At 40.2% G+C, this 24,547-nt stretch overlaps 1 protein-coding gene across 1 annotated transcript in view; it reads right to left on the minus strand.

Annotated features, from left to right (window-relative positions):
- Positions 1-24,547, minus strand: part of Pdlim3 (PDZ and LIM domain 3) — a 32,824-nt gene that overhangs the window by 3,450 nt on the left and 4,827 nt on the right. Inside the window, 6 exon segments of the mRNA XM_087900704.1 lie at positions 1,580-1,691; positions 1,693-1,711; positions 3,226-3,489; positions 8,301-8,368; positions 16,863-16,947; positions 18,141-18,292. Coding sequence (XP_087756830.1) covers positions 1,580-1,691; positions 1,693-1,711; positions 3,226-3,489; positions 8,301-8,368; positions 16,863-16,947; positions 18,141-18,292 — 700 coding nt within the window.

Consider the following 24,547-nt stretch of genomic DNA (forward strand, 5'->3'; position numbering starts at 1 on the left):
TATCTATCTATCTATCTATCATCTATCTATCTATCTATCTATCTATCTATCTATCTATCTATCATCTATCATCTATCTATCTATCATCTATCTATCTATCTATCTATCTATCTATCTATCATCTATCTATCTATCATCTATCTATCATCTATCTATCATCTATCTATCTATCTATCATCTATCTATCTATCTATCATCTATCTATCTATCTATCATCCATCTATCTATCTATCATCTATCTATCTATCTATCTATCTATCTATCTATCTATCATCTATCTATCTATCTATCATCTATCTATCTATCTATCTATCTATCTATCATCTATCTATCTATCATCCATCTATCTATCTATCTATCTATCTATCTATCTATCATCTATCTATCTATCATCTATCTATCTATCTATCTATCTATCTATCTATCTATCTATCTATCATCTATCTATCTATCTATCTATCTATCTATCTATCTATCTATCTATCATCTATCATCTATCTATCTATCTATCTATCTATCATCTATCTATCTATCTATCTATCTATCTATCTATCTATCTATCATCTATCTATCTATCTATCTATCTATCTATCTATCATCTATCTATCTATCTATCTATCTATCTATCATCTATCATCTATCTATCTATCATCTATCTATCTATCTATCATCTATCTATCTATCTATCATCTATCTATCATCTATCTATCTATCTATCTATCATCTATCTATCTATCTATCATCTATCATCTATCTATCTATCATCTATCTATCTATCATCTATCTATCTATCATCTATCTATCTATCTATCTATCTATCTATCTATCTATCTATCATCTATCTATCTATCTATCTATCTATCATCTATCATCTATCTATCTATCTATCATCTATCTATCTATCTATCTATCATCTATCTATCTATCTATCATCTATCTATCTATCTATCTATCTATCTATCTATCATCTATCTATCTATCTATCATCTATCTATCTATCTATCTATCATCTATCTATCTATCATCTATCTATCTATCTATCTATCTATCTATCTATCTATCTATCTATCTATCTATCTATCTGTAGTTTTTCAAGACAGGTTTCTCTGTGTAGCCCTTCTGTCCTGGAACTCACTCTGTAGACCAGGTTGGCCTCAGACTCAGAGATCAATCTGCTTCTGCTTCCTGAGTGCTGGGATTACAGGTGTGCACCATCACACCCAGCCATTTCATTTTTTGTTTTTGCCTCAAGGTTTATAATACTTAAGGAATTGTGGGGGAAGAGGCTGAGAAGTCTTCTAGCATCTGTTGAAAACTAAATTTTCTGATTAATAAGCTATGCTGGCCCTTGACTACTATGGATAGAATTTGGTTTTGGTATTTTTTATTTAAACGAGTGGTTTTGTTTCATAAATACTTGGATACATCCAGAAAGTTCTTTCCCTTATCTGTCTGAGCAAAGACTCGCTTGAATACTGACTAAAACCAGTATGCAGACGTCTATCCCCTACTGCTCAGTTCCTCTTCTCTACCCACCTGAGGGCTACAAACAAGTCAGTAGATAGTAGTAGAGGCTCACCAGGCCCGTCGTTCACCATTTCCTGGAGCACCCTGAAGGAGCCTGACTGGCGAGGAGGGGTTGGTTCATCCCGATTGTCGTGGAGCATGCGGTACACATCCGACTGAGGGGGGTACTGAGGCTGTGGGTTCACTGAAACACAAATACAGCCGGTGACGCACCGTCGGGGGTCCCGCGAGGCGTCATGACAACAGTGCCAACCTTTGTTCCCAGCCAGTGCTAGGCAGGGGTAACTCTCAAGTGAGTCTCTAGTCTAAGAAATACCATGTGAATTCACGGAGGTGACTTCTGTCAGACATGGTAATTTAAAAACCAAGTCCTGGTCTGATGGTTATATAATTATAGATATGAACAAAACCGCCCACCCCCTCTTTTCAGGAAAAAAAAAAAAACCAGCAGACACAGTAGAGGAGTGAGCTCATTTTTGTTATTCTCACTCATAGAAGTTTAAATAATCCCCCCCCCCTTTTTTTTCTTTCGAGACAGGGTTTCTCAGTGTAGCTTTGGAACCTGTCTTGGCACTGGCTCTTGTAGACCAGCCTGGCCTTGAACTCACAGAAATCCGCCTGCTTCTGCCTCCCAAATGCTGAGATTAAAGGCTTGCACCACCACCGCCCAGCTAAATAATCCCCTTTTTATATAAAACGAAGTTTCATATAACTTGTCAGTGGATGGAATTCACTCGACAGTGTTTCAAACCACACAGTGAAGTAACTTCCACCAATGTTTGCTAAATTGACAATTGCTTTTAGTAGTCCCATTAATAATCGTGAGAGCAGTTTTATTTGCTATGTTTTCAGTAAATATATTAATAATAAACAATTAAAAATGTTATCGTACTATTACTTGTTAGGCACTAAATACTTTGTTATTTAATCGTACCACCTAGAAACATATCTGTGTATATTTTAATCACCTGTCATATTTAAAAAAATTATATATATATATATATATATTTCTTTACAAAATGGCTTTGGGATTAACTCACTGTATAAACCCTGTGACAACTCTGAGATATTGCTACATAGCATTCTCAAGTATCACAATAATTTATAGAAAGTGATTTTTGCAACACTAAAAGAAGCAATGGGATTTTATTCCGTAATAAATCTTTTTAATTGGAAAAAGCTTGGTTGAAAAGGTACTTGGAACAGACATTAATAACAAAAAAGAAACTAGTCAAAATAAAGACAGAATGTATCTTCACTAACAGCTTGAAGAATTTGCTTTAAAACCTTAATGAAATGCAAACATTTTAGACAGCAAGACTCTCCTGCAATTAGAGAAAGAGAAAGGATCATCCCGTAATAGTTGTGGACTCTCCCTGTCCCCACCTCCCATCTTTTCATCTACAAAAGACAGATGTAAGATCACCAGCCACTTCTGAGAATACTAAATCAGGCATTTATAAAGCTTTCCAAAGACATCCATTTGGTCTTTATGTGGTTTCATTTTCTTTCTATCTGTCCTCTTATCTACATAGAGAAGTTTTATCACCAGGCTTCAATGTTTGCAATAAGTTTTTTTTTTCCTTTGAAGCATTCACATAGCTTTCTTTCCACCAAGACAATTAGAAGACACCGTCAAAGTTGACACCGCCCATGTGTTTAGTCAAGGGGCCCACGGTTCAAACAGACTCGTATTACCTCATCGAGGGTGTCTCCCCCAGAGCTGTGGAAACCTGACCCTGCAGTGTTTCCATAATATTGTCATCTGAGTAGAGCTGCATGGGTGTATTAAACTGAGCATGGACAATCTTCACACCAGGAAGCTCCATTTCCAAAGGAATGTTAGGGGCCATCTTAGTCGCAACTTTCAAGTCGCCTGGGCAGATGGTGCTAACGGTACTGACAGAAGAAGGGGTGCTGCGTCCACTGGCACAGTCAGCACCGGAAGGCGTGCTGCAGCCACTGTGTTAAGGACACCGTGACACAGAGACGACACGATGGGTCGGGAGAACACAGAAAACAAGTACAGAGAAGTTAGAAGGAACTGGGACAGAAGGGGCGATCGTATCAGTCTAATCCCTGGCTAACGTGTTCCTGAGAGGGATGATGAAAACACACACACACACTCAAAGAACTTGGACACAATACAAAGTCGCAGGTGGTATAGCATTTGTTGGCTTGATTCTATCAAGCTGAGGGTGAACGTGTGGAAAGAGTATATAAAGTAGGTAGACAATAAATGTCTATTCTCATTAAAAAAAATAAGCCAAATAATTTAGTTTCTGATAATATCACAGGTAAATGGTGGAGGAATGAAGACAGCCGCTAAAAAGAAATCCCACACTAGCTCAGAATTGAGTATAATAAAGGGTTATTTATTTAGGGCTAGACTCGCAGATCACAGTCCTCTGCTCCTACGGGGAATAGCAACCGAATCCAGCAGCCGGAAGAGAGAGCAAGTGGGCTTTGTGTTGGCATATATGGTATAAGAGGCCACGCCCAAGTGGGCGGGTAACTTAAAGGTTACTGGCTGAAGGATTTTCTTTTATGTCTCTCGATTTTATAATGAGAGTATCAAGAATGGTATTTCATAAATTATAACACTATGTAGCATGAAGATTTAGGCTAAACGTTTCAAAATAAGCTTGCTTCAGTCAAAGTCAAGCCTTGGCCAGATAGTAATTGACAACTTGTGGGACAGTCTAAATAAACATTATATTTTCGAGCTATTTTGTCAATATTTTACTATTTCAATATATTATCTTATTAAGAATAGACTTTTAAAGAGCCGTTCTGTAACTTAGCACAGGAGCCAGAAACAGTCCACAAATGCTCACCACCTTGCGGCTGATCACAGAACAAGTAGGTTATCTTGGATTATTCAGGTGCTACTCTGGGCTAAGGTTTGTTTCCTTTGTACAGAGGTGTTTCATGCAAGATTTTGGACACACACGCACACATTTCCATGCATATTTTTTTTATTTCCTTTTAAGAACATTGTTTAGGGACTTTAAAAATATTACAAAGGTTGGTCATCCTAATCAAGAACTAGGGCGATTTGGTACTCTTTACGAAAATGAACTGGCAACCAGCCACACCTGACATGCATTTGTTAATTAGTTAGTATTCATTAACTTGGTGCAGGGAATTGAACCTAGGCCTCAGGCACGCTAATTAGTTACTCCATCACCAAGCTATGTCAAGCTATTCATGAAAACCTCTGTTATGATTGCCTGTTAGGGTTGCTGTGAACTTGAGACACATACATAGATGTGATGCGATTGTCTTAAAGTCAGCTGTGAAGGATGGGACCCCATTTTTGCATTTGCTTTGAAGGACTACTGTTGTTAACTACAGCCCAGCATAGACACCAAAATCCAAAAGGGTGCTGGGCAGTGATTTTTTTTTTTTTTAAATTCATTCAATGTTGCAACCTGGTTAGTGTGGACAACACTGTCAATAAATAAGTTAATTTTTTTAGGGTCTTGTATTGTACAACCCAACTTTCTACACCGTCCGTTTTGCTCCTGCCTGTTGAGAATTTGTTTAAAACCAAGCTAGGACGATAGTTAGGTCACATACCAAAATGCCATCTGGCCTTATTCATTGTTTTTTTAGGCTCAGCACCAATTCCTAAAATTGACTTTAACTGCTAAGAGGAAGGAAGAAAATTTTCTCTTGTCAGGCAGTTTGGTCAGGATTAAATGATTTGACGTCAGCGTAATGAGGTTTGTGGACTTGAAAAATGGGAGTTTGAGACAGCGAGTTAAATCTTGAGGGACCAACATAATAGGCCCATTCAGGAGAGGCTTAGAACTGGCATGGCCTCCTGTGCATCAGACAGGATGCTAGATGCTGGGTGAGCTATCATCAACGGGAACTCACAGATATGCTTTATTCTGGGTTGTAATTAGCAATCCTTTTCTGCCATTAGGGATTGTATATTGCTATATATATATGTGCATGTGGTTTTAATTTGTCCAAGACTGTGTCTTCTATTTCTCCCTCTTTTATCATTCGAATTGGGGTCCTGTGACTAATAAATTAGGGGCCCCGTGTCTACTAAATGGCGGAGATGATGTCACACCAACGAGAGTGACCTTTTATAAATGTTCAAGTCAGTGTTAAAAGAATTCCGGGTTGATTTGAATAAAATGGTTCTCAGGGACTCTAGGCACTGCAGAATGGACTCACGAGTCCAGGGACTTGATCGGGAAGGCAGATGCTGGTGTGATCTCTTGAGGCTGTCTTAGTGATGTGATAGGTCACCTTGAAAGGGGACGGTGACCTCAATTATTTCACAGCCAGGTGGGTTCTCCTACAGACAATGAACTTCCTTGGGACTGTGTTCCGACGTTTGGTGGGGAGGGCAGATTTCTGGATGTAACTTCTTTAAAACTACGCAAAACCATTTCGTTTTTACATCCAGATCCATAAAAATGTCTTGTGCGCATTTTGAGTTACGGCTCCGGCTTTAAGATGTCACAGATTTCGATATAAGAACACCGGAGCGTTAAATGGCCTTGACTATGATGAAGTCATCACGGAGTCAGAGCTAGCGCCGAAACACCAGGCAGAGCGGCAGATAAATCCCCTACACCTGTTCTACTTCAGACTGAACAAGTTGTTCATTTGCAGTGCTAGCTTGTCTCTCAAAATTCTACCTTGCTGAGAACAAATCACTGGGGGAGAGCAGAAGGTTCCGAGGCTAGAGCAAATAGCGAGGGGAGAGAGGAAGGGAGAAGAGAGGCGTTTCCACTAGTCTGTAGAATCCGTACACAGCTACTTGTTATTTATTTACTCATTTTTAGAAGATTCCTTTCTTCTAAATTCTGTTGTATTAAGAGGTATCTGCAAGTGACAAACTTGCGAATTGCGAATAGTTTGTCCTTATCACCACCTTAAAGTTAATATAGAATAAATTATATTTTATAATATATTATGTAAATTATGCATTATATAAATATAGAATAATGCCCCTCTGACTTTCTTTGAACTGTACAATCAAATGTGTCCTAGGTCTTTATTCAATATATTTAGCTATATATTATTCAATGATAAAATAGCATTTTTAACTTTTTTTTTCAAGACAGGGATTCTTTGTGTAGTCCTAACTGTCCTAGGACTAATTCTGTAGACCAGGCTGACCCCGAACTCACAGAGATCCACCTGCCTCTGCCTCCCGAGTGCTGGGATTAAAAGCATGTGCCCTATGCATTTTTAACTTTTAATATGGTGTGTTGTGTGACGTAAGGTGGAGCACTGTAGGAGTAGTATTGAAAAAAAGGGAAAAGACAAAGGAGAAGAAGGAATGGGAAGAAGGGGACAGGGAGCATGGGGTAGACCTAAAGGTGGAGCGGGGATAGCGGCTTCTGACGCTTCGTGTCTCACACTCAGGAAGCACGGAGTGCTCTCAGGATTTGATGCCTTTATCCGGTGCGCATGGGATGGGCCCACACTGTGATGCTCCAGGCTCATTTCTGGTTGGTGGGCATAAAACACGGGACCAGCCTTACAGAGACACCTCATGTGACACCACAGCTTTCTGAGCGCCTTTCTCCCACTCTCCCGTTCATGTTTCTCCTGTGTCTGATAGGAAAATTGTGTGGTTTATTTGGAGATAATCTCCTGACCCTTCCTGTGGCTTAATGAAGGGTCTACATTTAGAAAAACCACATATGATGTAAGGATTTACTAGTCGCAGGAATTCAGTACCTACAAGGTCAGTCACATAATTATGAAATGTACCAGTTAACATGTACTTAACAGTAATGAGCATTTCAATAAGATGGCACATAAAAATATTTAATTAACCCCACATAAAGCAAACAGTGGGAGGGCTAAATAAATCATGCCTATGGCATGAGATCACCTATGCGCTACCAGTTTGGGTCACCTGATGCAAACCATTCTGCCATTTCTCTAAACCGTTAGCATCCACCTATTCTGATCAATAGCTTCCTTGGGTTAACTAACCAAAGGACAGAGTGATGGGTTTGAGGCTTCCTGAAGTTGCGATTTTGGTATTCCTTTCCACTGAAGTTCAAGTTCAATGTCTAGAGAAGATTCTGGAAATGATTGTGCCACTACAATCACATCTCCGATTGACAGATAAAGAATTTAGAGGTTTAGTATTATTATGTTTCTTATACAGCGTCCTCCATGAGTCAGCAACACTCACAGTAATTGCTTTCCTTTTCTCATCTTAATACTGATTTTCACCAGACAGAAAAGTTTCTGTCTCAGGAGCCTTTCTTCCTTTGAAAGAATTCATATGCATGAAAAGCTAGTCTTATATCAGGGCTAAAGTGGTGGGTTTGAAGGTGCAAAGAGAGGCAGGAACTGAGGTAAGATGGCCAGAGTCTGTCAAACTCATAAAGCAATCCTGGCTTCCCCTTGCTGCTGCCTGGGTTGGTTTCCATTTTCCTTTTATCTCTGCAGGCTGGGCTTTCCTGACCTGGGACAGAGTTCATCTGCCTGCCTGAGAGGCCACTGTGTTCTGGATGGGATCCGCGGAGCTTCTGGGTCATTAGCTATAAATACACGCGGTGATCACCTAAGATTTCCCAGCCCTGCCATCTAGTCAATATTTACCCTCAATAACAGGTGCTACCTGGCTCCCCTTCGCTGCTAAGTGAGTTGTCTTCTGCTTTGAAAATAAGCTTCCCAGTGAAAAGTCACTGCAGACACCTAGAAGTTACTTTTCCGGGCGGTTAGTAAGAATTGGTTAAAGCAGCATGCACTTCAAACTTCACAATCTCAGAGTTTATGACCTTGTTCGGCCTGGAATTATGAAAGGTTTGGGCCGAATATTGTGCTTGTGTTCAAAGTAGTTCACATCCTGCAAAAACAAAGGGTTAAAGAAAAAAAAATCCCTCAGTGGCGGCTTGATCTTTTGGGGGTAAAAGTAAATGCATGAGACTTGTGAAGAGAGGATGATTAACCACCAAATATTGACATGCCTAAGAAGGGTGATGATGGAACCAGACATTCCCTTTTTTTTTTTAAACCTCGTAGCTACTAAATATTCAGGAACTGGCTGATTGGGCCCCAGAACATTTAGAGCCAAGTTCTAGATGCTTCTCTCTAAAAACAAGTGTGATAGCACCTTTGAGAAAGTAAAGGAGGAAATGGCAAGAGCTGGACGTCGGGAAAGAAACCACGTTGTGAAGAACATTGGCTGGAACCGAGCGGCGGTACTTACTTTTGAGGTGAACTGGGGATGAGACCCCGCAGCTGGCCGTGTAGTGCATCTTGGATATTGCTAGTTGAATAGAGCCCAATTGGTGAGTTATAGGAAGCGCTCACTACCTGTCTTTTGTCGTCAATGTTTGCTGCTGCAACGAAAGGCTGGGCCCTTCTGTTGTGCGCGGCACCAATGGGTTTGAATTCCTGTACACGGCAGACAAAATACACAGAGCCACAGAACGCACAGCACAGCGGTTAATGAACAAACCCGGCAGCAAGGCTATTGTTAATTAAGGCATCATTACCTGCTCTAGGATTAGCAAAATGGTTAGGAAGAGGAATTAGGGTCCACCTCTCTACCATGTCTCTGCAATTTACACATGCTACATTCATCCACCAAACGTTAGCTGCAATGGACTGGACCTCGTTCGATATCTCAAAATTCAAGCATAGTCTGACCTTCTCCCTTTCTGGCTGCATCTCTTCCTTTAGGAAACTCAAAAAGCAGTGTATTAGAAATGAGATTTTTAGTTTAGAAAAAAAAATGGCCAAATTTAATATCTTCTCCAGTGAGGTCACACGTGCTTTCTTCTCTGTAAATGCCCTTTGGCTGTGGGACACTGGCGACAGGACCCAGGGTCCAGCACTCCCCAGGCAAGCCTGCTACCCCCACCTCTGAGTGAGCTTTCCTCCGTGTTGACCGAGAGGATGAAGATCATCTGGCAAATGAGCAGTAGAGAATAACTGCAGTGAATCCCTTAAACTGATCTAGGCACAAGCCACTTTGTTTTAAAAAAAAATATTTACGGCAACAAGACCCAAATCATTAATTTGAGTACAGCTGTACTTTAAACGAGCAAGGAGGAATGGGAAGACTTTGTGAAAGCGGGAATACCATGCACAGATTTCCTTCCCTCTGTTATGATAATGTAGCATGTGTATTTAAAGAATTCTTCATGGTTGTCCCTTTTTTGGAGGACAAATGAAAGGAATCCAGAGATGTGACGTATATATATACACACACACATTTATATGGGTATATATATATTCACATTTATATGGGTATATATATATATATATGGACATATATGGATATATACATATACACACATACACACGTGTGTGTGTATGTGTGTTTGTGTATTTGTGTAATTAAAGGCAGAATTTTTACTCTGTTGCCCACAGGACCACACAGCAGTGTCTCAAGTCTTGAATTTGAAACATGCCCGAATGACCCAACTTAAACGTAGGAATAACGGTTCCTTGTTTTGAATACATTGACAATTTTCAAACCTGTTCATTTTTGTCTCAGAAGCCCCAGAGGAAGCTGGATAGGGATGTTAATATACTCATGGGTCTGTGCTCTGTACACGTGATTCTACCTGGCATCAGTAGCTACATCCATCTCTATAACCTTCTTTTCTTCTGTGAATATGCAGTCAGTGTCGCACACGGATTTGAAATGATGCATGGTTATTTGAAATGTTTCCCCATAGAGGCCTACAGACCATGTTCAAGCATAGTTATGACGGTGCAAACGGGCTTCAGTGATTAGCTACTGAATCATTTCTCCATCTGTCGCCAGATGCCTGAGAATCTGCATGATATGAAGAACAGGGTCTTTGTCTCCTCAAGACAGGGCACATGGGTTAACAGTTTCCTGAAGCTCAAAAAGTCTAAGTTGAATACAACTTAGCCCATGACTGTATAGTGGTAATAGACTGACTAATGCCTTGTTCATAGACCTTTTTGTTCTCTACAGGAACAGCTTGATGCCAAGGTATTGGCTGGATGACATTATTCTTATTATCACTCAGTAAAAAGAGTATTAAAGCCACCGAAAATAGTTTTAGAAATGTCCCAGCTTTGAGTCACATAACACAGAAAAGTGTGTGCAAGCATTTACGTGGCCGTATGGTCTGAGGGTGTTGTGCTGGTCTTTAACTTGGATTGGCTGTGTTTTGTGATTATCACTTTGATTACCCATGATTATGGCTTGAAAAAAAGTGTGCTGGGAACAATTATAAGTAATGACAGCACTCGTGGCTTGAGCCCTTGCTACTCCTTTTGATAGGAGGAAGACAGGGGCTAATGGCCCAATTTAGCTTTGATGGATTAGAAATCTTCCATGATAATTATTTAGCTAGTCAGGCAGGATAAAATGAGCCACTTCAGCTTTGTGGGACCGGGTTGATTCTTTTCAGAGTGAAGTATGAAATATCTTATAAATCCTGGTGAATAGTACGACATTTACAATAATTAATTAATATACTATGATGGCTTGATTGGGGGAAAAAGTATTTGCCTTCAGTTTTTACTTTGTAAGCTTTCAAATAATGAATAAGCCCGAATGATGCTTGTCCTCCAAAGGGATCAGCTCGTCTGAAGATATTTGTGCTCCCAGAATCCCCAGCAGGACTTCCAAACAGCAGTCTGTACGTTAGCCCGCTCCAGGCTTTCCTTTGTGATTTCAGCTTTGGTTTCTCGTTGTCCCTTTCTCTGTCTCTCTCCCATTAGAAATGTATGATTGGTTAAAAGAAAAGAAAATCCCTTTATGTTCTATTCACATCACAGAAGGAGGTCTTTTTAATGCAGGCTTGAAACATTCTTGTTTAGGCTTTGCAAAGCATTAGTTTACCGGCTTCTAGAGTCGTTCCCCAAAGCACAATGATGTGTATACACCAATGTGTATACATCGTTAAACAAGAAATTTAACGATGGCACGGAGAGGCAGCATTCTGTCCAAGTCTTACATCATTGTTGATGGCCAAACAGAATCAAAAGACAAAGCCAATTAGACGCCTGCTAGTCCTCTTTAATTCCTTTCTTTTTTTCTTTGCTTGGAAAAGCACATGCAACATAAAGTTTTTATGTAGCATTTTCTATAGTCCCACATTTGTGTTTATTTTACCCAGAAAAAGCCATCAAATGATTCTTCCATTTTTTTTTAAATTTATGCCCTGGCAATACCGAAGCGTGCGTGGGCACCCGTATATGGTAGTTCTGTTGAACTTGTCTATATTGGGTTTCATGGTCTAAGTTGATGAGGACGACTGACCAGATTTCTTCCTCAAGAGGGTGTCAGATCTCATTTCAGATGGTTGGAAACTACTATGTGGTTGCTGAAAATTGAACTCAGGACCTTTGGAAGAGCAGGCAATGCCCTTAACTGCTGAGCCATCTCTCCAGCCCTCAAATAATTCTTACCTTACCAAAAAGTAGTCATTTGAATTAATTCTCAACTTTAAAATCCAGGTTTTTAAACATTAGGGGCTCATGTTAAAGGATAATGTGTTGAAAGAGTGAAATATTAAAATGGCTGGGTTAAAGTTATAAATCTGTGGTATGCCACTGGTAGCAGAAAAATGGGGCTTGTGGCAGTCGCCACCCAAATCCTAGAAATGACCTGGACGAGGACGACACTCAAAGCCAGTTTACCTTCAGTGTCTCACTTGATGACGTTGCGCACAGATGAAGGGTCAAAGCCATTACTGTCTTCATCTGAAGCAGTGTGCCTGACCCACACACTCCATTCCTCTACCTACTGTTCTCTAAATCTTTCATATGAAAACCGCAGGGAGGCAAGAAATCAACAATGCAAAGCAAGGAAAAAGTTGATCAAGTCAAAGTGAGGCAATGGGTCTGTACCATCATCGTGCCTGGAATTTATGAAGCTATCCGCTCATGCCCACCCTTCAAATGGAATACAAAGCCACTCTGAAACTGTTGTTTTCCTCTAGTGATGGGCTTTAAGTGTTTCTACCCCCCATTAAAGGGAAATGTGTATGAGAGATTGCTTTGTAGATCTCCTTCTTGTTACCAAAACATTGGAGAGGAGATTGAAGTTAGTTTTAGGAAAACAAACTGGCCGCACATGTAAACACCTCTTTAATGGGAAGACACAGTTCTTTACAAAGACGTGGGCATAATGTTCTTCCTTGCTCAGACAAAGCGTTTTCTGTTTGTTTCTAAGCCCTCCTTTTCTTCTTGCTATAATAGATACATCATATGTTTGGGTTCCCCAGCTGATATTAAGCAGGTGTGAAAGTAACAGTTTACTTTGAAGAAGGACTAACAACGCCCATCTAGAGCGACGCCTTGTTCGGAAAAATACCAGAGTCTGCACACAGACTGCCAGACTCGGAATCCATTCAGTTGCTGGAAACTGATCTGAACAACTTCTAAGGTCCTATAGAGGCATAAGACTCAAATCTGAATCCATAAAACAAAACGTCTCTATTTAGTGATAGCATGGAAAGATGGGAAAAAACCCTGTCCATTAACATTTTCTATCAATTATTATAATTATGTAAGAAAAAGTCCCCCAAGTCTAAACTTAGAGGGAAAAACACCATATATATAAATAATATCAACATATCACTTGGCCTTGGTCTTAGATAATGGGGCATAATGTTTTATTTTCATAGTATGTTATGAGTAGATAGCATGTTAAAAACAAGAAAGAATGTTTTACCCCATACCAAAGGTCACAGTACTTACTATACCAATTTGACTTGGGTTGAGAAACAAGAATTCAGATCTCTGTTGTCGGCGCATTTTACCATTCGCCTGTAGCAGCACAGGGGAATAGAAGCATTGGCATGCCTGACGCCATACGTTTTCTCCACTGACACACCTCTGCTCTCCAGAAAGGTGCTCTTTTTGCATAGTTCTCATTAAAGGGGAAAGCAAATCTTTTTGAGAGGCAGTGTGTATATTACTTAAAAATTGTTTTTTTTTCTCCAAATGCAAAGGCCGCAAGTGTATATAATCTGTCCGGAGAATGCCCCTCTGGGTTGTAACCAGGACGCTCGGATGGCAGAAACTACACTGAAATTAAGCTGTTTGGTGGACCAAATGCCTGTGCCGTGTGAGCCAGCCATGCTGCAATCCGGCTGAAGAGCGGCAGAAGAGGAAACCCTTTGATGATTAGGAGGGCTGAACTTGTTCTTATCAGAGGCTGGCTTCTTGGAGAGGGAGTCCATAAGGACAAGGCATGACTCAACCAAATGGAATTTTAAAAGACGCCATCTGAATCCAGGCTGTGGTTGTTAACCTAATCGTCACCTTTCTCACTTAAAAAGGAAAGAAATTCATTTCCCTTCATTTCCTTTTCCCTATCTGAAGAATTGTAAAAAAAGAAAAATGCATACTTTAACCCTTAAGTTCTGCATATCTGGGCTAATAAAATGATTAACAAGAGGCCAGAATATTTAAAATTAGAATTATGCCGTAGAAGCTAATTCTTGGAAAAGTGATAGTCATAAATTAATGTATGCAGGTTTGCAAGAGAGACCTCTTTTCTCACTCCAGCTCAGGAATTATCATTGACTCTAAATTCTGAAGAGATGAGGTAGCAAAATACAGACTCCCATCCTGGCTTGAGTACATCTTGGTTTAATAAATCCTTACCAGGGTAGGAGTGGAAACTGTGATTAAATATCATCTGGGGTTTGGCCCATTGATGGAATCTGTTTAGTACCCCAGAGCTTGCATCTCATATTGGAGAGTTAGAGTTGTAAAAACAAGGATACATTTGGGATGGGAAAAATGTGCAAAAGGGTACACACAATACAGGGATTGATGTGTGCTGTGAGCGGACACAGAGATGGAAATTTCATCCAATGCATTCTAGGCTCCAAGTTTGGACAGTCAACAGAGGCATGCCGAAGGGCCACATAGGTCTCCTTTTCTCTTCTGTTGTCTCTAGGTGACGAACTGATGCGTTTGAGAAGTGAGCCGGCATAGCGCATTGCCCAAAGTGCTGTGTACACATGACAGCGATGTATCTAGAGTGTTGTGTTTCATCTAACCTCCCCTTGTACCAATTTAAGTGCTGATTGAGGTATTGCCAGTTACCAACATACATGACCTTAGCATGCCAGGGAGAGCCACCAGTGGCTTTTAGATCTTTCTGCTATGTTCACAGGTTGAACATCTCTAATCTAAACCCAGAAAGGAAAACTGCTCCAAAATGAGAAAGATTTTGAGCGAAGATAGGTTGTAAATGGAAAACTCCTTGCCTGGTCTCCTGCAGTGGCTCCTGACTCAATGGGAAGGCTCATTCCCCTGAGTCTATGTGTCAAGATGAAAAAAGGCAAAAGCAAATTTTGTGTTTAGGATTGAGTCTCTTCGGTAACGTATCTCACTGTATATGTTTATATTTCACTGTTTATATGCAAATGTTTCAAATGAACTGGAAGCATCTGGTCCTCAGCAGTTTTAATCTGGGATGGTCAATCTATATCTCTTCTCCCATCTTTTTCAGTGTTTGCTCACTTTGAAAAATGAAAGTTTTCTCTGACCTAAATATGCCAGTCACCTTCCAAGACCACATAAAACTTAACAGTTGGAGGCAGCATCTGTTCTGAGAGCTGGTCCCCAAGACCCATCCTGGTCAATGCTAGGAAATGCACAGTTTAGCCTCCATTCCATTAGTCTGGGATTTACTGGGCGCTTGCTGCCTGCTATGCCTGGGAAGGTCTGAGTAAGGAGAACAGACCCAGGACTCCTGTCTTGAAAATGTTCTATATCCTGCTTACTTTCTTTGCAGCCCCTTTTCTCTTCTTTTGGCTCATAATTTTTAGGCACAGATTATCTCTTCCCTTTTAGTCAAAAGCTAAGGTCAAGAATCTTATAAACCCTTCTCTCGAAAGAATACATGCCGTGTTTCCTTTTCTGTGTGTGGGCCAGGGAGGGAGCTATATTTTAACTGAAATGAAGCGTTGAAGGAGCTTCGATATATAATGACCTTTGTAATAGTCACGAGGAAGGGACTCTTCCTTGTCTCACAGCGGCAGTGAAGACAGGAAGCCCTTCTGTAAACAGGTGAACACTATCAAGAAAGTTGGGAAGGGTTCTGCTCACGGCTTGGAGGTGAAGGGAAAAGACAGGTAAGCAGAAGCAATCCCTCTCCTTGGACGAGCTTTCGAAAGGCCATTGCCTGCATTGTTTTATTGAAATCTCTGAGCAGCCTGTGAGACACGTGTACTTATGTTGTGCTATGTCTATTTAATGAAGAGAAAAGAGAGGTTTACTGGGGCGAGTAGAAAACACGGAGCCGATGACCCTGCCAAGGGCAAGGGTGCGGAAGTGTGAATTTTAACTGTGCTCCCGGCATTCTTCGTTAGCAAACTGTATGCTAGGAATAGCTAGCATCTTCCTAGGAAAGCTTGTTTGAGAGATATTAAACCACATATCTTTGCATCTCTAAGCCTTGGCAGCTTCTAAGTAGAGGCTCAAAAGCCCTGTTCGTAATTAGATTTTTCCAGTGTATTATAATTGAGTTTGATTCAATTTCAGAATTTCAGCCTTTTGCGAGGGGTGGGGGTCCTGAAAATGGGCATAGCCAGATAAGCCTCGGATGATTAGATTCATGTGGCTCACGAGACAGGGTTGCCTCAAGGGAAAACTCCTTTATCTGTTATAAGGCCGTCGCACGAGCAGAGTATCTCCGTGATAGCAAAATCTAATTCTTTTAGGTAAGGTAAATCTAATTAGAGAATGTCAGAACTGAGAATTAAATCAGGGTGTCAAAACAAGACCCGTGCAAAGACCTTACCGAACTGAAGATTACAACTATTAGATTAGAGCCACCTGTTTCAAATGGCCCAGCCCGGTTTTTATTTTGGCTTCATTTAAACAATTTAACATTCTTAGATTACATCATGACCATTTATTCAGCAGAAGTCTATCATAAAAAATGAAAAGGAAGAAAAAGGAAGGAAAATAAAAGTGGACTCCATGCAGATCTGGTCAAATTGTTCTGAATGAGAAAGTGTGTTTTCCTCCATTTTGATTGTGTTATGGTTTCAGTCTGTAGCCCTGGCTGGGCTTCCTGTCTATTCCAGACTGGCATCAGCCTTGCAGCAGTTCTGACCTCTGTCTCCCAAATTCTGGGATTACAGACGTATACCAATGTGCCCGGCAGAAAATACACTTGACTTTTAAAGAGATATTTACCTGGGCCCTTGCTTTGTTTTTCCCTTGATATAAGAAAATATGAATCATATAAATTAATCTCAGCGAGTAGACCCCTATCACGACTTCACAGGTGATTTGTTCCTGACTCTTAGGTTTACCACTTCTCCCCGATCCCCTAGGAAGCCTTCCCACCCGTGAACAATCATTTTCTCCTAACGTCATACCTGTGGTTCAGCCTCTAAGTTGATTTTGAAAGGATGCGCTTTTCCATCTTCAGACACCTGAGGAGACCATAAGCGGGTTTCTGCCCTGCAAATTAAAACAAAGCTTGCATTCCAGATCCTTTTAAAATACACACCATTTCCTATTCCAGCTGTGAAAAACACGAGCAGCCTTGGCTAGTTTAAGCCAGAAGAATCTAGTGTCTACTTACTCTGTATGCCCCCATTTTGTTAGTCGTATTTTTTAGGGTACTTTTGAGGACTTGAGAACAGAGCATGCGCATGGTGCGGTCTCCAGTGGAAGAGAAACAGAAGAGGACACTTGGAGACACGCCGCAGAGGGCAGGAGGCGAACTCATGGATCTCGCTTCTCTTCTATCCTTCTAAGGCCACCACCGTAGCCACAGGGAGAGACTGGCCACATGGCTGTGTGACTGGCATCAAAGAGCTGTGGTTTGCCCAGCTCTTATGTGTCTGTGGCTCAGAAACACAGGCACAGATAGGAAAGAATCTATTTTATTCCATGAAGGTTATGGATTGAGTCTTCTGTACCGATGGAGAGGAATATGGGTACTATGGCAACATGATAATCACATGACAATGGCCATTATAATCAACTATTATTTCATTATTTTTAGCTTCATACCAAGGCTCTCATAATGAGAAGTTGGGATCAAATTTCAGGTTTAGGAGATAGGCTAGAAACATCTGCATATATACTACACACACACACACACACACACACACACACACACACACACACACACACATATTCCCAACACATTGTAGTAGTCTTTGGGATGAATCTGTACAGAACAGCCTTCAGTAGAAAGGAAATTAACAACCAAATGTAATATGGTCACGTTGGGGCAAATCAAGAGAGTCTTGCGGGGCACCTTTCAGTTCTATTCCACCCTACAGAGCGATGGTCCAGCCGTTCACTCTGCTTTGTGTTTTCATGGCTATAATTATTGTCAAGGTCAAGTCACTGGGCTACTCTATGAAGAAGCCATTCATTTGCATGACTTTAATTTAGACATTTCAGAGAATTTGTTTTTTAAAAATTAGTTCATTCACATATGCTAGACTGACTAGTTTCAGTGAATACTAGAATAAACTGGCTGATACATAAAAAACAAAAACATAAAACAAAACAAAATAAAAACCCATCAAAATTCTAGGTCTAGGGCATTTCTCACAAAGCAGATGAGGCCTCTGGAGTTCTGGTTCAGGTTCTCCTGAAAACCAGATCAAGTTTTGACCCCATTAGCCAAGGCGCACCTGTCAATCTTGAGACACAGCTGATACCCTGCGGCTTTAATCCTGTCCTGTGCATCTGCATGGGTCATGGACTCCGTACCAAAGCCGTCGATAGCCAGGATGACATCTCCAGGACACAGGTTGGCAGCCGCTGCCTTGCTTCCTGGAGTGATCTGGAAGATGTATCAAGACACTGTTTAAAATCCAGTATCCAGCAGTCTCTCCAGTTTTATACTTAATCTTTGTATGTCATCCTGAAAAGCTTTTCAGTGTTTTAGGTGTTGTGAAATCGTAACCCTAATTTTAAAGAACTTTTGGTTGATCAATTGTGCTATTTTATTAAATAATTTTGTTTCATACTAGCCATGTTTTCAGAACCATCCTATCGCTTGTTACCATTTAAATATTTTCTATAGCTACATCTGTAAATGCTTTCTTTGTTGAAAACCAATACTTTTTGTTGTTGTTGTTAAGCAGAACTTTCTATTTGGACATAATTTTCTACATTTTGGTGACTTTGGTACTTGAATCGAAACTACTTTAGCAACTTGGTATGTTTTCGTTTTTAACATTGTTGTGAGGGGGGCAGCATGCATTGGATATTTATAGTCCATACATTCATATGATTAATTTATTTTGAAGTGATAACTTTTGAAGCCCTGGGAGGGTCAGCAGTCTAAACCCAGCATGACTGAGACTAACATCCTCACAAACAGACTTCCGAAACAGCTTCGTTGTTTTCCTGCCTTTTTTTGTAAGAATTCAAGCAGTTGGTTACTTGAAATCTGGCATAGTGCCCTTGCAAGGCCCCAACCATGTTAGTACCCTAACTTCAGATTTCTATCTTTGAGAATGGTAAGAAATGATTTTTGCTGTTGAAAAGTCACCCAGTTATAATAGCTTAAATTAAGACAGAACATCTTAGTGTAGAAATCTGAGGAGAGGCTCACTCTTGAACTGACAAGAAACCTGAAAACATAAACATTTATAACATTCAAGAGACCTGAAGTCACTGGGAAGAAATACAGAAACTCAAGGAAAGATGGATGCCTCCAAGGAAGGAAGAGCATGTGTCTGTGCATGGACCATCAGTGATGGAGCAGGGAGGAAGAAGCGGTCATAATAGCTGCTGTTAGATAAGACAGTAGATTGCTAACTGTTAGGGGTGAGCTAGCATAAATGTAAAGAACCTCTGGGAACCAATGACACAAAGAAAATTTGCATTCAGTCATGCTATCTTCTCCATGAATGAAGAACAGGTGGAATAAATAGAAAACACCTAATAAGATAGATTTTATATAAGCCAGAACAGTAACTACTTTAAATATAAATGGTCTAAACATTTCATTTAAAGTTCAGAGACTTTTTTTTTCAAAATAGGGAAAAAGCAAGATTCATTTTTTTTTCCTTTCTATCAGCAATGTGTATGATTCTTTTAGAAGTGGAAAATAAAAGGAATGTTTCAGGATATAGGAAAATATATGTTACAGTATTTTTAATGGTTAGAAATAGAATGTGGAATGTTAAGTCTACTGAATATCCAGTTAAAAATAAAAGGTTGCTTTGATTACCACTCTTTTTTTCTGTCTTGTCGTCACAGGGATATCTTCCTAGCTAACTGTCTGGTCATCTGATATCATCCTGCTCTTCTTTACCCACAATTCAATGGCCATTTTGATTTCCTTTCAGTTTTTTAAGCAGAGCAATTCTGTACCTCCTTAAGGTCTTCCTGCATAGTTATTTCTGTCTGAAATACTTCTCACCTGGCGGCTGCTTTTTAATCCTTTGGGTTTAGATGCAAATGATGCATTTTAGAATATCCCATAAAGTTCTGGAGTGGTTTTTCTCTAGTCTCCTGACCTCATTATTCATTTTTATATCTTGCTTATTTCATTCATGAAGACCACCTTTAATTTGTGTTTGTTTAGTTGCTTGTGTGTTACTGTCTTCTCAAGCTCATCTGACAGAGGGCCCCAGCCTAGGCTGATTTGACTGGTGATTTTTCAACTTCACCATGGTTCAAAAGGTGTATAACTCAGGATGAACCATTCTTTGGATTCTGTAGTATGATCTTGTCCTTAGCCAGTGATTTTCAGTATAACATTTGCTGATGTTGGGAGGTAACAAGAGAGCCCCAGGTCCAGCCAACACACACACACACACACACACACACACACACACACACAGACACACACAGACACACACACTCAGACACACACACACAGACACACACAGACACACACAGACACACACACAGAGAGAGAGAGAGAGAGAGAGAGAGAGAGAGATCAGGTTAGGTTGATAAACAACAAATATTCTATAAGTGTACTGTGCCTTGATGGTGTTATCAGGATGTAATCCCATCATAGGTCAAGGAGTATCTGTATTTCTAATGTTTCACAGTCTATTTCCCGGTGTTTATATTTAATAAATGAAAAACTGAAGAATGATGGAAAAGGGTATTTAAGTCAGGGCTTCAGAATAAAAAGCTAGTACCCCAAAATGATGAATTATGTATATGTGTTTGTGTTTTGTATGTATGTGATTTCTCTGATTCTCTCTCTCTCTGTGTATGTGTGCACACACATGTGTGCTCTTAGTACAGAGGAGGGCATTATCTTTTTCTTCTTCATTTTCTTTGAGACAGGATCTCTTAATAAACCTGTAACTCCCATTTTCATGCTAGGCAGGCTGGGTAGAAGGTCAGGTCTAGTGAGTCTCTCGTCTCCACCACTCCACCGTGATTGGGTTACAGTTCCAGCTGTGCCTGAATTTTTCTCAGGTGCTGGAGATCCGAACTCAGATCCTTACTCTTGAGCAGAAAGAGTTCTTCCTACCGAGCCATCACCTCAGCTCAGTCTATGATTATCACTGAGAAATTACCACTGTTACCTTTGGAAACTGGCAATTGTAAATCAGAGTTATCTGCAAGTTTCATTTTAAACCTCAAATTGCTCCAGGAATAAACTCAGTGGTTTCTTATATGTTACTATAGAATTAGTAGTCAACTTGCTATTTTCTATTTGTTTGTTCTAGTTCATTCTGAACCTTTAGAGACATTCAAATTCAATTAAATAAATAAAATTGGGAAAGTGCTCATTCTCATGTGTCCTAGGTCTTCAGTACCACCCCTAGATTGTTCAGTGTGCTTGCTTAGTTTCAGAATCATGAAGATTTTCTAGTGGGAACAGTTGATAAAACTTGGTGAACATGGCTGTGTTTAGTGCATCTTAGCCCTTAGAGGCTATTTCATGGCTACTTTCCATTTAGAAGTTTTGCTGTACCCAGGACTGCCAGGACAAAGTGTCCATCCTTGATGGGCCTTGTGCAGATGAAAAGAATCCCAATCATTTAATATTCTTACAGTATAGAATATCAAGGGCAATACTTTCTATATTTGTGGTTCTGGGGTCAGAATGCTTCATTCGGGTTACAACATTAAATGAGGTTTGATGTGTTTATTTGTAAAGCCCCTCTTAGGTTTAATAATACAACTGAACAGACTCAAGTGTAGAACACTCAATCCCAATCTGGAGTGGTTAGCTTTTTTTTTTTGTTTTTCTGTTTTAGCTTTGGTTATGATGAATGGAAATAGGGCTGTGTGCATGTGTGTCTATATGTATCTGTGCTGTTGCCATACACATTTAATCAGGCATCAGAAATTCAATGTTGAACAAGTAATAAATATTGAATTTATATATTGAACAGGCATCAGCTATCAAAGTTGAATATTTTAGACAATAGAAGGCACTAAAATTTATTAACTGTAAATAATTAATTCTAAAGTTAAGAATTCCATTTTATCTTTATACAAAATGCTACACCTTGGAAACTGTCTTCATTGTTTCAACAATGCTCTATGAAGGCTGAGCAGACAGGACTGTTTCATTTTTGCAGAAAAGAGATCTGTCTAAGCAACCCAGGGCTTCCTGCTGAGCTGAGAGCAGCTACAGGACCATTTCAGAAGATGGCTTTGTTAGCTTATTGTCATCTTGACACTATATCACTGCAGTGATAGACAGTGATCTGGGATTGTGAAGCTGAAGCCCTTTCCCCCTACATTACTTTTGGCCGGAGTGTTTTATCACAGCAGTAGAACTGAATCTAGAGAGGACGTCAACTAGGAAATGTGGCTAGTGACGGCAAGAACCCACTTCTGACTTCATTCTCTATTTGGTAATCACTGTCTTTAGTCCTCCACAAATGGATGGATTGGGTGGAAAACGGCTGTAGAGGGAGAAGGAGACTTCCAATGCCTTTATTGTCTGTGGTTTTCTAGTTCAGTAAGGCTGATGACTAGAATGACTAAGGACTAAAATGACCGATAACTTGTCTTTGTTTAGTTAGTCAGACATTTACTGTGGTATAAGAATCCATTGTCGTGATTATAATCTACTATTGCTCTATTTTGACGCTCTATCATTATGTTATCATATTGTATCTTTATAGTGTGCTCACAGCTTTTGAGTACTATGCTTTCTCCAGTTGGGAGAACAGAAAGGTGAGATGAAGCATAGGGTTTTATTTTTCTTTCATCTTTCTGATTTTTATTTCCCCCAAGACAGGATTTCTCTGTGTAGCCCTGGCTGTCCTGGAACTCACTCTGTAGACCAGGCTGATCTTGAACTTAGAGATCCACCTGCCTCCGACTCCCGAGTGCTGGGACTAATGGTGTGGGCCACCATGCCCAGATGAAGCATAGGATTTAGAAAATAAATTATTTCTTATTTGGGGTCATTAATAAATATACCAGAGATATAATTGGCCATATCCCTGCAGTCAATCACTCAGCATCATAATTTTAAATTTCCCTGTAACAAGAATCACCTAGGGTCTTTGTTGGCCATTAACACTTTATTCTATACCAGAGTTTTGGAATCCAGACTCAGATTCTCTGGGAAAGGACCCATGAGCTGTATTATTTACATACTTTAGACGACTTTGACTATTCATGTTAACCTATTCAGTTGTCCTTCATTCCCTACCAAATAAACTTTGGAATACTTGCCAGGCAGATAAATCCACCCAGGACCTGGGCACTGTGGAAGTTTCTAGCGTGACATCTCACATCATTTACAGCAGAATCTCCCCATGATCCCGAGCAGAGGTATTTTCAAAGCGATCTGCGTGATTCTAATGCGCAGTCTGGGATGAAGGCAACCATTTTGCTGTCATGATAGTATCATTATTGAAGGGTATTATTTTGCTTAATTATTGAGACGATATTATAAAACATTTGCTGTTACATTAATGTGAGAAAATGGATGCCCAGAAATTGTAAGATGCTCATATGGGGTTACTTAATCAGTGAAAAATCTGAAATTCTTACTGTGGTTTTTTTTTTCACTTGACAGCTCAGGCTCTTACATTACTCCATGCAGCCTCCCTTGGGGGTAATCTCCTCTGTCCTGTGCCTCCTGCTTCCTCCTAAGCCATACTTTTCTTGGGGAATCTTGGACCAGTTTTTCATGGCAGTTTGTGTACATGTCTCTTCTTCCACTGACTCATAAGCTTCTCACAGGGGAGAGATCTATCTGTGTTATATTGTATTATAGATCCATCTAAACTATAATTGCTCTCCTTTGGTGCCTGCCAACTAATGGGATATTTTGCTGTCAGTGTTAGGGACGTGTGTACCAGTGAGCGCTTCTCTGTAGACACGGGTTTTGCTAAGATTCACACCAATCTTTCTACTACCCTTGTTTTATCCTGGAAAAAGATGGTGTCCAACTACACACATTTCAAACTTCAAATAAAGTTTAGATTGAAGCAAATACACTGGTGTGTGTGTGTGTGTGTGTGTGTGTGTGTGAGAGAGAGAGAGAGAGAGAGAGAGAGAGAGAGAAAGAGAGAGAATCTGTAAGCATTAACGGTACACTGACATACTCTGTGTTGGTACTCAGCTCAATGCAGCAGTCACAGCCGCATTAATCCCGGAGCTCTCTCAAGGGAAGGAAGAGGGGATAAAAACAGAGGGAAGGGATAGCGGCCTCAGATACACACCCATTTCATGACGTGTGAACAACTTGAGTTTGTGCTGCCTTTCATAGATGAATTTTACAAATGTCAGCAATCTGTGACTTGTCTGTGAGAGTAAATCCATTTCCTGGTTGGTCAAGAAACTTCCAGAAGAACCCTTAGGATCTTCTTTCAAGAAAAACCAAAGAAACTCACATTGACATGTGAAATAACCACTCTCTGTGAGTTTTGTGTCATTGTGTGACAGAATCTCTGGCAGAGTAACCTACAGAGGGGACAGAGCGCTGCCTAGGTGGGGGGAGTGAGGAGTGGGGGGTGTAACCTCAAAGGCTTGGCCCTCATTGCCTCCATGAGCCAGGCCTCATTTCCTAAAACCTCCTGCTGTATTCCACCATGAACTAAAGACTGAGAATTCAAAATACAAAGTAGTGCGAGGCATTTCAGATCAG

This window comes from Myodes glareolus, chromosome 23 (genome assembly GCF_982192425.1).
Source record: "Myodes glareolus chromosome 23, mMyoGla1.1, whole genome shotgun sequence".
NCBI classification, from domain to species: Eukaryota; Metazoa; Chordata; class Mammalia; order Rodentia; family Cricetidae; genus Myodes; species Myodes glareolus.